General features: G+C 36.6%; 1 protein-coding gene across 1 annotated transcript in view; it reads left to right on the top strand.

The window, feature by feature from the left end:
• The first annotated feature begins 15,171 nt into the window (after positions 1–15,171).
• Positions 15,172–16,417, top strand: part of COL11A1 (collagen type XI alpha 1 chain) — a 232,172-nt gene continuing 230,926 nt past the window's right edge. Inside the window, exon 1 of the mRNA XM_017863237.1 lies at positions 15,172–15,614. Coding sequence (XP_017718726.1) covers positions 15,509–15,614 — 106 coding nt within the window. The 5' untranslated portion in view covers positions 15,172–15,508. The remainder of the gene's footprint in view (positions 15,615–16,417) is intronic.

Genomic DNA, 16,417 nt, shown 5'->3' with positions numbered 1-16,417 from the left:
AAAATTGTACCCAACAGTAAGAGGCTTTTACAAAATTGAAGTAAGATTCGTATAACATTAAATCAATTATTTTGAAATGAGCAATTCAGTGGCATTTAGTACAATCACAACATTGTGCAACCACCATATCTACCTAGCTATAAAATATTTTCCTTGCCCCAAAAGAACATCCCATACTCATTAAGCAGTTACTTCTTATTATTTTCTCTCTCCAGCCCTTGGCAACACATTTGCTTTTTATCTCCATGGACCTACCTATTATAGATATTTCATGTAAATGAATCATATAACATGCAATCTTTTATCTTTGGATTCTTTTAACTTAGCATGATATATTCTAGATTCATTCATGCTATAATATATTGGGATTTCATTTTATGTTATGGTTGAATAATGTTCTATTTTATGTATGTGTCACAATTTGTTTATCCATTCCTCTGCTGATAGACATTTGGGTTATTTTCACCTTTTGGCTATTGTGAATATTGCTGCTATGAACATATGTATACATGTTTTTGTTAGTACCACTTACAATTCTTTTGCGCATATCCTTGAGGGTGAAATTACTGGCTAATATGTGAATTCTGTGTTCAACTATTTTAGAAACCAGCAAACAATTTTCCACAGCAGCCAAAAAATGTTACGTCCTCACCAGTTAAGAAAGAAGATCCCCATTTCTTCACACTGCTGCCAGTATTAGTTGTTTTCATTTAAAAAAATCTGGACAGGCACACATTTTGGGAAGCTGAAGAGGAAGAATTGCTTGAGTTCAGGAAATAGAGGCAGTCTGAGCAACATAGCAAGACCTTATCTCTACTGAAAAAAAAAAAAAAAAAAAGGCCAGGTGTGGTGGCACACCTGTAGTCCCAGCTACTTGGGAGGCTGAGGTGGGAGAATCACTTGAGCCCAGGAGGTTGAAGCTGCAGTGAGTCATGATTGTGCCACTGCAGTGTGATTGACACAGCAAGATCCTGTCTCAAAATAAAATAAAAATAAGAATTATCACCATTCTAGTGGTGGTGAAGTGGCACCTCATCGGAGTTTTGATTTGCATTTCCATGAACGCTGATAATGTTGGACATATTTGTATGTTCTTATTGGTCATTTGTACTTATTCTTAAGAGAAACATATACTCGAGTAATTTGCCTATTTTAAAATTGGTTGTTTTAAAATGGGTTGCCCATTTAAAATGGGTGAAAACTGGGTTGTTCATCTTTGTTGTTGAATGTGAGAACTCTTTATATATTATATATTAGATGATAATCAGATATACGATTTGCAGGTATTTTTGCTCATTTTGTAGGTTATCTTTTCACTTTCTTGATAATGTGTCTTTTGGTAAACAAAATTTTTTCTTTTGACAAAGTCATATTTATTTATTTATTTTTTTGTTTTGCTGCTCCTGGTTTTGGTGTCATACCTAAGAATGCCTTGGGAAATTCAAGATCCTGAAGACTACCCTTATGTTTTCTTCTAAGAATTTTTATTATTTTGGCTGTTATATTTACTTGATCCATTTTAAGTTAATGTTAGCATACGATGTGAGGTAAGAATCCAATTTCATTCTTTTGCACATGGATATCCAATCATTCCAGCATCACTTGTTGAAGACAGTACTTTTTCCTAGTGAAGGATCTTGGCATCCTTGTCAAAATTAATTGTTTATAAAATATATGGATCAGTTTCTGGATGACCAATTTTATTCCATTGATCAATATGTCTAGTATCACACTTTTTCGATTAGTAAGTTTTGAACTTGGGAAGATTTTGAGTCCTCCAACACTGTTTTTTCCATATTGTTTTGGCTATTTAAAATCCCTCACAGTTCTGTATGAAATCTGAGTACCAACTTTTCCATTTCTGCAAAAGAGGCCATTGGAATTTGGATAGGGATATTTGTTTAGTGTCTTTTCTAAACTACTTTTAAAGGTCTATAACTTCTTTATGTTTTGCCTCTGAAATCTCTCTTTCTTTAGTTTGTGTTCAGCTAGTGTTTTGTCAAAGACTTTCTGATAAACCAAGAGGAGACAGAGAGAAATAAAGAAAGGGAGAAGGAAAGGGAGCCGGAGAGATTGTCATCCCAGTCTTTGCAAATTGCTTCTGTGCTGGGATACTCTTTTATTGCTTAGCCAGCCCATTTAAAACTCTACCTTAGCCTTTCCTTCCTTCAAACGCTAAGACTAGATGTCAGCCAGGGATAAATGATTCGGGTCTTCTCTGGTCTTTTTCTGAGTAAATGTTTTGCCCTAATTATGTGCTGTTGTTTTCTAAATTTCCCCACAATATAGAGCTGCTTAAGATTGTTATAATTATCCAAAGAAACACTTTCCTTAGCTTTTCCTTCCAGATTCTGGGCACTCTATTATATTTTCTTCAACCTTAATCTTTTGCCCTAGGCAGCTGCAGTTTTTTATTGTTCATTTTTGTTATTTGTTTATGTGTTTATCTTATAATATTCTTGAAGAATGCCTGCTGTTTTTCTGTCCAGTGTGAGTTCTGAGTTAGATAAAATAAAGACAAACACTTCTCATTAATCATTCAAGTAGCTCCTATGCAGGATAACATTCTTTGAGAATGAGGTCTGCTCTGCTTGCTCTGCCAGGCACATTGGGAATACAGGCTGTGCCAGATGAAGCAAATGCAAATAAAAATGCTATACAGCCTTCTTATAATTTGTATGTTCCCTTTCTCTTGATTCAGCATTCTCTTGTTTCTGTAAACGTTTATTTTTCAGTTTTAACAAAGTTGATTCCAACAGTTCTGCTTTTTTTTTTTTTTGATCTTTCTCTAGAGAGACAGGCCATTAGATCTGTTTACTCTGTCTTATTTGCTATCATCTAATTTTCCTATGATTTTTTGTCTTGAGCTATTAAATTTGAAATGTCAAAAGTAGTTTTTAAATATGAGGTTTTTTGAACTTTTGGTAATTGCATAATTATCACTAGAAGTTAAACATTTTGACAAAATTGGAGGTTTTTCTTCACACTACAGATGCTCACCATGCTTTGAAAATTGAAATAACTTAAGATTTTAGTTCACAAGGATCACTATTTAAAAGCAGGATATACAGGCTTCAATTTATTTGAATGATACATATTTTACAGGATATTTTATAAGAGAACCAAGATATGACTTGGTTTACCATCTTATCTAATAGGTGTAAAAAAAATAACAGTTTTCTGGCCAAGCAGTGTGGCTCACAACTGTAATCCCAGCACTTTGGGAGGCTGAGGCAGGTGGATCACTTGAGGTCAGGAATTGAAGACCAGCCTAGCCAACATAGTGAAACCCCATCTCTAATAAAAATACAAAAATTAGCCAGGTGTGGTGGCAAGTGCCTGTAATCTCAGCTATTCAGAAGGCTGAGGCAGGAGAATCGCTTGAATCCAGGAGGCGGTGGTTGCAGTGAGCCGAGATTGTGCCACTACACTCCAGCCTGGGCGACAGAGTTAGATTCCGACTCAAAAATAAAATAAAAATAAAATAAATAAATAAATAAATAAATAAAGTTTTCTTTAAACCATATTATTGCTGTTCTACTAGGAGTTGTACACATATGCATGTCTCTTGTATTTGGAAATAAAAAGTGTTCTCATTCCCAGCTTAGCTTGTTGCTACTTTTCTTATTAATGTTAGATCTATAACATAGATCTATTTGTACATCTGTATCATAAAGCTATGCATCACTCTTAAAATGCCACGTTAGAAGCTGGGCACAGTGGCTGATGCCTGTAACTCCAGCATTTTGGGAGGCCAAGGTGGGCGGATCACTTGAGGTCAGGAGTTTGAGACCAGGCTGACAAACATGGTGAAACCTGTCTCTACTAAGAATACAAAAATTAACTGGGCATGGTGGTGCATGCCAGTAATCCCAGCTTCTTGGGAGGCTGAGGCATGAGAATCACTTGGACCTGGAAGGCGGAAGTTGCAGTGAGCTGAGATTACACCGTTGCACTCCATCCTGGGCAATAAGAGTGAAACTCAATCTCAAAACAAAACAAAACAAAACAAAACTATGTTAGAGAGTAGAATATCTGTTTGTTGTATTAAATTGGCCAATGTAAAATTTTCTTTGTGTTTTATTGCCATCATAGTCTAATTATATGTGGAAGATTAATACTTTCATGATTTTTTTTTTTTTAGACAGAGTTTTGTTCCATGGCCCAGGCTGGAGTGCAGTGGGGCAATCTTGGCTCACTGCAACCTCTGCTTCATGGATTCCACCATGTTGGCCAGGCTCGTCTCAAACTCCTGGCCTCAAGTGATTCCCCTACCTCAGCCTCCTATAATACTGGGATTACCGGCGCAAGTCACTGTGCCCAGCTCATGATTCTAATATTTGTTATATAAATATTGATTTCTCTACATGGACTCTTTAATTCTTTTTTGCGTCATTTAACAAATATTAGTTATGCTTCAGTCTTTTTTTTTTAAAACAAATATTTTGGGCAGTATGGAGAAAGAGAATATTAAATCTGTCTGAAAGAGCTTCCAGAGCAGTTGAATACACTAAAAGTTTAAAAACGTAAAAAATGTAACCAGAATCACTAAAAAATTGGTTTTGCTTCAAGTGGGAGATTGCCATAGTGGTGAGAGAAATGAAATTGAAAATAGTTAATAGGGAGGCATAACAAATTTCAAGTTTTGTTGATTTTAGTCTTATATTTAGCTACTATTGAACACTGTCAGTGATGAGTTTAACCCTCTTGAATGAGGTAGACATGATCAGATGCAATTATTATTATTTATTATTATTTTTGAACTATGAACCAAGAGGCCAGTCTTGAGGGCTCAGTCCCACAAGACTACCCCACACCTGTAGATGCCGACCACAAGCCTAAAACTATGACCCATGCTTCTGGTTGGGGTTCCTATGGCCCCTTCTTCCCTTTTGATTAATTTGCAAGAGTGGCTCAACAGAACTCAGGAAAACACTTTAATTTACTCACTTATTATAAAGGATATTATAAATAACGTGGATAAACAGCCAGATGGAAGAAATGCACAAGGCAAGGTATGCATTAAGAGGCATGTAGCTTCCATTTCCTATCTGGGGTGCTGCTCTCTAGGCACCCCAGTTAAATGAAGTTATCTGAAAGCTCCACTGCTCCCCAAACTCAGTCCTTTGGAATTTTTATGGAGGCTAAATGAAGGAGGCTTAATGAAGAAGGCATAATTGTTTATGTCATTGTCCACTGGCAGTCAACTCAACTTTCAACCCTTCTTTCCTCTCTAGAGGTAGAGGAATGGGAGTAAAAGTTCCAATCCTCTAATCACATGGATATTTTCCCTGGCTGACTCTCCCCCATTGTGAGGCTATCAAGAACCCTAGTCCCCATAACCAGTTATCTCATTAGCATACATAAAGGAACTTATCACTTAAGAGATTTCAAGGATTTTAGAAGGTGTGTGCCAAGAAATGGAGATGAAGAACAAATATGTATTTCTGAGTATCAAAATTGGTTAATGAGATTTTCATCAGAATGTTGACGCTGGCATTTGATTCCATTGTTTTCTGTTTAACAATGTATTTTAAGAGAGACATAAACTAACTAAAACACGATTTTATTTCAAACAGAATTCAGAGGAAATATAGATGGCCCAGGAAACATAGATGACTTCAGCAAAAAGATTTTCAAGATAAGAGAGGACCTCAAGGAAAAAATCAAGTCAATAATTCAGCCAATTGCATGACCCTCAGAGTGAATCAAGAAAAAATCAAGGCTATACCTGTAAAAAAACTTTCTGAAAATCTCATAAACATTTAGGATATGTTTTATATAACCCCTCAACTAAACAAAACGCTTCCTAAGGACATGGTTTCAGAAAGTAGAATTGCCAAAATTAGATAAATGTTTGTCTTAGAAAATTATGGATATGGCTTTGAGTGAATCAAATGAACTCCAATGAGATTCATAGGAAATCCACAAAAGTTGTAAGAACACTTTATTAACAAATGTACCATCGGTTGATTAAAAGGCACAAATATAGGTCAAAATGAAAAAAAGATAATTAAAAGTCTCAACTTTTGTGAATAGGAGGAAAGCTCTGAAAGCTACTGATCTATAAACACAGAACTTTTTTATGGAAGAAGTTTGTCTCACAGGGCATATACAGAACCCAGAGCTTGAACCAATAACTGTAAAGAATAACAAATTATCAAACAACTCTAGGAAAGTATAATTTGGTTGTGACAAAAAAAATCTCCAGCTACCACAGAGAACTGGCAAAAAGTACTAGGCTGAATTTCATAGCTTATATGGACTGATTTCTGTGCCTTCCATTTCTTCCCTTTTTGAATGAGATTGTCTATTGTGGATGACAGATAACTTGTCATTTTTGTTCACAGATTTCCAGATTAAGAGGAGATGTACTTCCACATCTCATCTACATCTAGATCTTATTCAATCATGAGACACTGTACTTTGAGACTGATGACATAACTGAATGAAGTTTGGGGGAATTATGAGGAGGTAAGTGTACTTTGCATAGGCTATGTTAAATTAGATCCAAAAAAGGCTGCTGATAATTCTTGCCATGCCTATAATTGTACATTACTCTTTTCCTCCTAGTAAACCTGGGTTTTCATTATTATTGCTTTTGACCTATGAAATGCTGCAGAAGTGAGATTATACTGCTTCTGAGCTTAGCGTTGAAGGGGTCTCCTGATTCTGATTTTGATTATACTCTCTTGCAGCCCTGAACTAACATTTAGCAAGCCAAACTAACCTACTAGAGAGATGGGTTCAGTCAGAGTTCACCATTTCCAGCATTTCCAGCCACCTCGGCTGAGGCACTACGTATACCTGCCTGTTAATATACCTGCCTTTTATGTATCAGGACTAGCCAATCTCCCCCCAGTTCACTGCAATTGCTCGAGTGCTTGGATGATCCTGGCTGACATCACAGTGAACAGCAGGACAACTTAGCTGAGCCTAACAAATCCACAGAATTATGAGAATTTTTTTAAATGTTATAAACCCAGAACATAAGTGCTGAGTTGTTATGCTTCTTAGATAAATGACACAGAATTTTACTGGTCACACACACACACACACACTAAGATGCTGGGAATTTCTCACCTGTAATTCCTTTGTGATGGGTGACAGTTATTCATTGGCTGTTTATAGACCCCCACTCCCCAACTGAGCTTCTGTATTTTATGGTACATCTCCAGATAGTTTTAGTCAAGGTTACCTGTATCCAGCAGGAAGACCCCAAGTTCGGCAGTGGCCAAACTACTAAGCAACTAAATGGTTCTCCTCGAAGCAAGAAAATAGATGCACTTAGGAAAATGAATCATAGAGCAGCACTCCCTTCCTTCAATATTTCTCAGTTATAAAGACTTGCTAAGATTTTTTTTTTCCTGTTTCCATATATCCTCTGCTCATCTCTTTCTTCTACCAATGTCCTAGCAGTTCCCCTTGAGAGGTGCAATTTTCTCTCATGTTGATTAGTTTTCTTGAAAAAACATTCACATTTTTATCCCTGTTTTAACGTCTAAGATTTTGAAAAATAATATTGTCCGGCAACAATATTCAAGAAAATGTCTTGGCAATAGATTTGGAATACAAATAGAATAAAAATATTTATAAACTATGAGAATAGAAAGTGGCAAAGGCATTTATACTGAATATTCCTCAGAAATATTGCTAAAAAGTAGATTGGAGTAAAGACTGAACCAGGTTTTAAAAACAACAAGCATCATTTCTGTTCTGTGCTTAGAGACTAAAATGTTATTTAAAAATAATAATAAAAAAAACACTCTACATTTCTTCTCAACACTATAATATACATCATCAAAGTTTTGGATAATGTTTACATTTCAGTAAGGTATTTATTTATGTTATCTAGTTAAGTGTTTCTGTGTGTGTGTTTAAAATGTTTTCCATTGTCACATGATTATTATTTTTATGATTTTTCTTTTGAGACAGAGTCTCACTCTTTTGCCCAGGCTGGAATGTAGTGGCGCAATCTTGGCTCACTGCAAGCTCCGCCTTCCGAGTTCACACCATTCTCCTGCCTCAGCCTCCCAAGTAGCTGGGACTACAAACACCCGCCACCATGCTTGGCTAATTTTTTGTATTTTTTTAGTAGAGACGGGTTTCACCATGTTAGCCAGGATGGTCTTGATCTCCTGACCTCATGATCCGCCTGCCTCGGCCCCCCAAAGTGCTGGGATTACAGGCGTGAGCCACCGTGCCCAGCTGATTAAATTTTATTTAAGTTATAATCTCAAAGATCTGTTGAAGACAGTACTGAAGAATGTAGATTTTATTTTAAAAGTCGCCTTCTATAAGAAATCACAATTTGCAAGGGATTTCTTACAGAAAGTGATTTTTCCTATGAAATTAATTCACTTAATACATCTCTTAGGTAATTAATTGATTTATTAATATATTTTCTTCCTGTACTAGAATATAAGGTTCTAGAATTTAGGACGATGTCCTACTCAAATATTTATGAAATCACTATCCATGCATATATATGACTTTTTAGTATGAAAATTTTACTGTTACTACAATATAAATATGTTTACATATAAAACATACACCTTGAGTTATTTGTAACTCTAAAATTTGAAATTTTAATATGAATTTCTTGACATTTTTCCTATTGTTATCCACTTATCAAAATTTATCCAGATATCCTGTTGCAGAATTATTGGTAGAAATAACAAGGGAAGACAATGGAGAACACAGGAAGTAGTGCTTTTTGTTGGTCAGTATCAGAGCTCATGTAACTTTATACGCAAACTATGCAGGATCCTTATTTTCATGAGATGGTGGAGATGAGGAGGAGACCTAAATTTAATGCATCCTATCAACAGAATTGATCCTGAAGTTTTCAACTGTGACTTAGTAAAACATTGCAATGAACTCCACCCCATGAAATACGTCAAACTTTGTCTTGATAGTTTCACAGGTGGTAGAGATGTTTAGTCTTCCTTCTAAATTGGTAGAAGCCCCATGGTATTACCAGTAACATCCTGGAGTTTCAATCCAAGCTTGGGTCTTAGGTATCACAGTAATTCATATCTGAAGATCTAATGCTTTAAAATGATGGACAAAATCATTTTAATTGGAACTTTTGTGTTTTAAATCTAAGCGCAAATTAAAGTGAGCAACTAAGATAAATGTTACCAAATTCACATGGAGCACAAAGAGAAGGGGAAATCAAGATATTGAAAATATAGTATAGAATGAGGATTTCTGCTCTCAAAGAATTTATGGTATATAAAAACAGTTATGTAATACTTGATATGTTTTCCAATTTAGAGATTTTTATGCCTTGCAATAGAAGTCCTTGCATAGTACTTACGACTTTCAAGATCACGTATTTACAAAATATTAATATAATTATAATTTTATTTCACCTCTTTAACACATTGAATTTCTTTTTTCTTTTTCTCCTTGGAAAATAAAACATGACTTCGGATTAATTCCAGCAGTATTTTACCTTTGCAAACTCATATAAAGTTATAAAATGATTTTAAAATCCTAGGAGAAAGAGAAACCTGAGGGTTGGCATGAGTATAAAAATTGCTTATTATTATTTTTTATTCATAAAAATTCATCCACAGATATATCTTGACATTTTTAAGGCTTTAAGTACAGTCAATGCATTATCTTTTATATTTTAAGCTTTATTTAAGAGATTTTTAAGAGATTTCATTCATTTTAATACTTAACTTATAAAAATATATATCAAATTCTAAAATGCATAATTTATAAGAACAGAATTAATAATGAGAGCAGTTGTGTAAAAATATAAATGTTTTCACATATAACATCTGTTTCAGTATTCCTAGTTTGAACTTTAAGTGTCCCAGACCTCAACCTTAAAATGAAATCATTAAAATTGCTACATTCCTATCTCATGAAGATGTTATGAAAACTAACAAAAAACCATTAAGCATTTTAAATAAAAAGAATTTTCCTATACTGGAAAATGCATTTTGTTTTTAATAAAATACTCTTATACTAAATGTTTTGTTTTGGAACCCAACCATTTATATTCATATGTAATTTTCCAGTCTTTGCAAATTAGACTGTAAAAGCTTTTGAAATAGTATCTGTTGTTTGTCCAGCATTTGAATGTGCAATAATTTCACCATACCACTACTGGCAGAAAGTATAATATTGGGAGGGTTATTAAACACTGAAAAATCTGCGAAACAAATTAAGTTGAAGTTATTTAATACAGATGTTTTAAAAATCAGATCTATTTCAATATTTAACCATATTTGCCAGCTTTAAATCTTGTATTTGGCATTTGTTGTGGAATGTATAAGACTGTCATATAAAAATAACAGAAATATTGCATATGATTCAGAAAACTATCCAATGTGACTCTTCAGATTTTTAATGCACATGCATTTGGTTTCAGACTTAAATGATTAGGTACAAACGGTGGAGGCATAAAACAATTACATACGATTATCTGGAAATAATATACAGTTTAAGTCAAGAATACTGTCAAATGGTATCGGGGTGGATCAATCTGTGAAGATATGATAGAGGTGAGAAAGAAGATCCTACTTATTTTAGAAATAATGTAATAATGTATTTGGTATCTTGTTGCCTTTTGTTATTTATAAAGTAATGTCAAAGGAAAATTAATTGTACATTCTCATTTAACTATGAAAATAAAATGTAAAAAATTATGAAATGTTATGAATAAATTCTTAAATTATCCTTTTAAAGATGCTAACATCTCTACCTTCCGCAAACTTATTTTGTTAGGAATAATCAATGTGAATCCAGTCAATACTACTCAAGTGATAATTGGAACACTATAGAAAGTAAAATATCTTGGTTATACATTAGTAGTGGTGTGTTACTTCCTTTAGTTATGGAAATGGTTTACTAAAACATGTAAAATCAATTCTTCTACCTCTACTAATACAGGTATTCCTGCTGCCCTATACAACTTGGGAAAAAGTCATGTTACATTTTTGCTGACACATATTCCCAGGATGCCCTAAGAGCTAGTAAATGTCAAACCCATTCAATTGAGAAAAAAAAGAGATTCAGAGAGTAAAGGTATGTTGACAAAAGTCCAAAAGATATCTAAGATTTACCTTGAATTATTCCATTCTGTTTCTCCTTTCTATCTTTGATTGGACAATTATGAAAAGGAACTCTGATAGCTTCCTGTGAATATAGCTAACTAAAATATATTTTTAACAGAAATAACATGAACATACAAGGCCATATTCCTTGTTTGTTTGGTGTTCATTTAGATCTAATTTTATTTCAGGTCCTTTTAAAAGGACACATCTGTCATCTCTGAGATGGCTCTTTCAACACACCAACAGAAGAAGGTAAAAATCTTCTTCATCTGAAGATTTTGTTGTATAATGGAAATTGGGCTAAATTTGGATTCCTATAATGTTCTGTAAGTTATTTCAGAGTAATGTTGCCAATAATTACCCAACCATCAGTAAGGTTTTTGTGAGCTAGGCTAGACTATGGAAATAAATCTCTCTGTCCCTCTTCTACCACCACTCTACAATAAAATGGCCCATCTGTGAGGTCAGAGAGACTAACTTTACTTTTAAACAGAGACTAATTTCTAGTCACTCATGTATTAGAAAAACTATAAAATGAATGTCAAACTGCTTAGTCATTTCCTTCTCAAAATAATTGACCTAAAGTTCAGAAAAGGGCAAGAAAGGCAAATCTTTAGGCATAGTAAGAGAGGGATTACATGCAAAAGCAATTTTGTTTTAAACATTTTAAGTATTTCTGGTGTGTGCAAGAGCCCTCACCCCATATTATCTCATTCAACAAATCACATTTGATGTTGTAATTTTAATTACAATAAAATGTTTAGAGAAAAAATCTAATTTATATCTACTTATCTAATCTATCTATCCATCTACCTATTTATATCAAAAATAGGGGGATGAAACATCAGTATGAGAAAAGGGGAATACATGCCAAGTGACTTAAAAGATGATGCATTATTTATAAAATCATGTTACCTAATATACTTCTTCTTTCCCCTAATTCTAACTGTAGTAATTTAAGGATTGTTATAGAGTTCTGTCAATATTTTCATACTATTCGTATTAGGGGCATCCAGCTATTGTCAAGGTGTCTTCGGTCTCCCTTTGGTTGTAGAGGTCTTAATATTTCAAACACTGGTTCTGAGTCAAGCTCCCCTGATTCCTAGAGATTTGTGAAGATGTTAAGGATGGTTTATGAGCTTTTTACAATGTTTCATAAAGATCTGTGGACTCTGAAGATTGTATAGAACTTTAAGTTTCCTTAATTTGACCTCCCAATCCATTGTCAAATTATTATCTCAGTTTCTCTGACAAGCCAATATGGACGAATGGTTAATTTAAAATGCTGCTACAGAAAAAGTGACTGTTTTTTCTCTATTTTCAAATCCTGTTTTTGAAAATCTTGTCAATAACAACTAATTCTACAAAGCTGAAGAAATAACTTTAAACATCATTTTTGGCATGTGACAAAATAGGAAAATATCACTAATTGTGCTTCAAACTAAAGACTTATGTCAGGAAAACTGCCTGTTTTGTTATATTTTGAATCTACATATAAACAATTAGCAAGGACTGGTTGAAAGATGGCCCGGGAAATGGTGCCATTGGAAGTTCCCCTGTGTGAAGTTGAAGTTAGCTCAGGTGCCTCTCCTCTGGCTTTCCCCTGCTCCCATTATTGCTTAGTATTATCCTTTCTTTCACTGAGTTAATCTCCTGTAAATCCGTGGGCTGGTTCCTAGGGAGGCTCTAGATCTGGCATCTAGCTACAGGCTAGAGGGCTTAGATATAATTATTCCTCATCATGAATTTGCTATGTTTCCTTCTAGAGGCATTCATTCAGACCCAGGTTATGCCTAGCTGGGCAGTGGCCAGAGGAATTCAGACCACAAGTACAGAGAGCATAAGGTAGTAATAACTCTATTCACCCAAGATGCTTTGCCTGAAAGAACCCTTTCACAGCAGTGAGAAAGGCTAAGATGTGACCAGAAAGTAGGGACTGCCAGATTGACTGCATCATTTCTCACCTTCTAGAACAGTATCAAGCCACAGAATTCTCAATAAATTTGAGAGCTATTAAGAGACAATTTGGAACACCATTTGTACATGTTGCTACAAGCACCATAACTCTCTCTGGCTACTGAATTGATTTACAATTCTGGCAGCTTCACAAATATATATTTCTAAACTTGCATTCATTTCACTATTTTACATTTGAGAGAAGATGTAAAAAATAATTTTTAAAATATCCAAAGATTATACAGAAAAATCAGTTTGTACAGAAGTTTAGAAATAGCAAATACATACAAATTTTCCATCTGTAAGACGATGAAAGATAATGAAGATGGTAAATACATATATTTTTACTGTAAGGGTCTTAATTTGTAATTGTGCATTTCAGGTTCAAATGCAATATGATATTAAATTATTTTAAGCAACAGTTTGAGGTTGTAATCTGAAAATCTAGTCGATGATAATTCTCTGCAGCTGATATGAGGCATCCCAAACATTCTGCCAACAGCATTACAAATATCAAGTAATTTTTTTTGTGTGTGTGATCTAAGAGATAACTTCTTGATAAGGGAGCAGTTCTTTGTTACAGAGAGTGATATTTATATTGAAGGTATTTTCTAGTTGCTTTCTTCATTTTATATGTCTCTGTTCATGCTGTTAAAACTCCTATAAGGGCTCAATGTAGTCTTTGATCACCTTTCTTCCAATTTTAAACTGCATGAAGAGATTTGATATAATCTGATAGATTATGAGGCATATTTTGATGACTAATAGAAAACTGAGTTCCTAAAGATTAGTGGCAGCTGTAGAATTGAACATATGTACCTAGTAAACTTAGTTGAGAGCCTTTAAGCATTTAAAAGACTTAAATACTCAAAGTAGGCCCTGGCCAATGCGTCTAGTCTTTGTCAACAGAAAAATGTGTTCATTCATCCAACCCATCTCTATTGAGTGGCTAATGTATGCTGGCACCCTGATGGGCACTGTTCCAGAAAATCTTTGAGAGAAACATCTTAGGAATTATTAACGAACAAAAAGGAGTCAATAGGATGGAATGATTTTAACATGGAAAAAGTGACTTGGGAATCTCTATTCCAGGTGGAAGAGGATTACTTTGAGGACGGGTTAAGTAGAGAGGGAATTTAGAAACCTGCGCTCTTCATTACTTTCACTGTGGAGTGACCATGTTTTTGGCTCCTGAGGCTGAGGGCCAGGGCCAGGCCCTTAATGAGGAGCTGTGGGCAGGGCCTCTTGGAGATTTCTGTTAGTTGCTTTCCTCGCCTTTTCTACACTCTCCTCAGTACTCCCTCATCCAGGATCAGAACAGAATCAGCTGGAAAATTAAATTACTCACCCTCTTAATGTCAGCTCCCATAAATTTTTTCTTCCTCCTTCCTCAGAGTACAGTTGAACTCTTTTAAGTACAGTTCCTGAATGAACCTAGTGCTGAATTTAAATGTTTAAGAGATAAACCTGTCAGTTTCAGATCTCCAAAGAGGACTTCCCTACAAACTCTAGGTTTTGACCTCTAGGGTCCCTCCATGCCACCTTCATTCATTTCTTCTAATTATTGGGTTAAAAAAATAAAAATAACACCTTTCAGAGTAGGCAGCGCAATGAGTCCACTGATTCCACGTCTGCCATACGAAGCAGATTTTTGCACAAGGATAAGGTTACCGCTGCCAGCCCAGGACTCCAGCGGTGTGGCGGATCAGGCGCTGAACTCCTCCCCTCTCCCGCTCACCAGCGAGAGCTAACAGACGGGTGCAAGTACACAAGTAGCTGTTTTTATTGAACACAGAAGCGCCTTGAAAACTCCGTGTGCTCCGGGGCTCTCCTGCAATTCCTTTCATTCCCAAAGTGCTGGAGCCAAGCACGCGTCCCGCGTAACTCCCTCCCATTTTTTCTCGGGGATTTGGTAGGCGAGGAGGGAGGAGAGGAGTAGGAAGATGGGGGTTGGCTGGTGGGCTGGGCCTGCCGGGAGTCCTCATTCTTGGGCTGAGGGAGGCGAGGGCGGGCTTGGGGCCGCCCCAGAGGCGTGTGATTGGGTCTGACCCTCAGCCTGCATGTCAGTTTCGCCCTGGGTGGGGGAGCCGGGAGCAGGGAGGGGAGTGGGCGGAGGAGGGGGCTGCCCGGAGCCGCTCGTCCAGCCCACTGACGGCATGAAGCCTTTAGGGGCACACAGTACTCTCAGCTTGTTGGTGGAAGCCCCTCATCTGCCTTCATTCTGAAGGCAGGGCCCGGCAGAGGAAGGATCGGAGGGTCCCGGCCGGCGGGGCCAACTCAGAGGGAGAGGAAGGGGGTAGAGACACGAAGAAAGCAAACCATCAAATTTAGAAGAAAAAGCCCTTTGACTTTTTCCTCCTCTCCCTCCCCAATGGCTGTGTAGCAAACATCCCCGGCGATACCTTGGAAAGGACGAAGTTGGTCTGCAGTCGCAATTTCGTGGGTTGAGTTCACTGTTGTGAGTGCGGGGCTAGGAGATGGAGCCGTGGTCCTCTAGGTGGAAAACGAAACGGTGGCTCTGGGATTTCACCGTAACAACCCTCGCATTGACTTTCCTCTTCCAAGCTAGAGAGGTCAGAGGAGGTAAGAAAAAATGGATTTGGGGAGGTGGGAGATTGCCGTGGGTCTTACTCCTGCGCCCCTCCCCCCACCCCTTTACCCTTCCTCCCTGCTCTTCAAGAAAGAAAAAAAAAAAAAGCAATTCCCTAAAATAAAATCCAGATTGTAGCTGCTACCAGGTTGGAATTGGAAACTGGAGAAAGAGATGGATGTAGGCGGGACAATAAAGGGAGAGGAGGTAGGTAGCAGGAAAAAAGATCTGTCAGGCGGAGAGCCTGCTGAAAATGCCCTTCACCACTTTTCAGTCTCTTTGAAAAGAGGAAAAATATTACCTTGAACACAAGGGCAGTTATACAAAGCTTTTGTTTGAGGCACAGTCTTTAGACTGCCCTTGCAACACATCTGGTTTCTTCAGATTCTAACTAATGGGAATATCTTTTTAAGGGTGAGCTGAGGAGAAAATACAAAGGGTATAAAATGAACCTTGATAAAGTTCTTTGTCTGCAACAAAGTGAGAAGCAGGCTGTTTGAGTTTTGGGGATATAAGAGAAACCAGAGGGGTGAATCTAGAAGATTAGGAACACTGTGTGTGTTTGGGGGGCGCGGGAGGGTCAATCTATTTTAAGTGGACAAAAATTGGCAGATTATTAGGAATAGGTTGAAGATAGGGAGAACACTTTCCCCTGAATTTCAGTGACTCCCCCCACCCCACCCCTCCGCTTCTTCTTGCAGGTTGGACGTGCAGTTCTCTTGGAGAATGATGAAAGTCGTCAAGCAAATGGGGTCGGGGGGGAGGACTAGGGATTGGGAGGGAAGGGGAGGGGGTG

This window comes from Rhinopithecus bieti, unplaced genomic scaffold, assembly GCF_001698545.2.
Source record: "Rhinopithecus bieti isolate Rb0 unplaced genomic scaffold, ASM169854v2 scaffold_67730, whole genome shotgun sequence".
NCBI lineage: Eukaryota > Metazoa > Chordata > Mammalia > Primates > Cercopithecidae > Rhinopithecus > Rhinopithecus bieti.
Note: the sequence above shows the minus strand (reverse complement) of the source record. Positions and strands in the feature narration are given on the sequence as shown.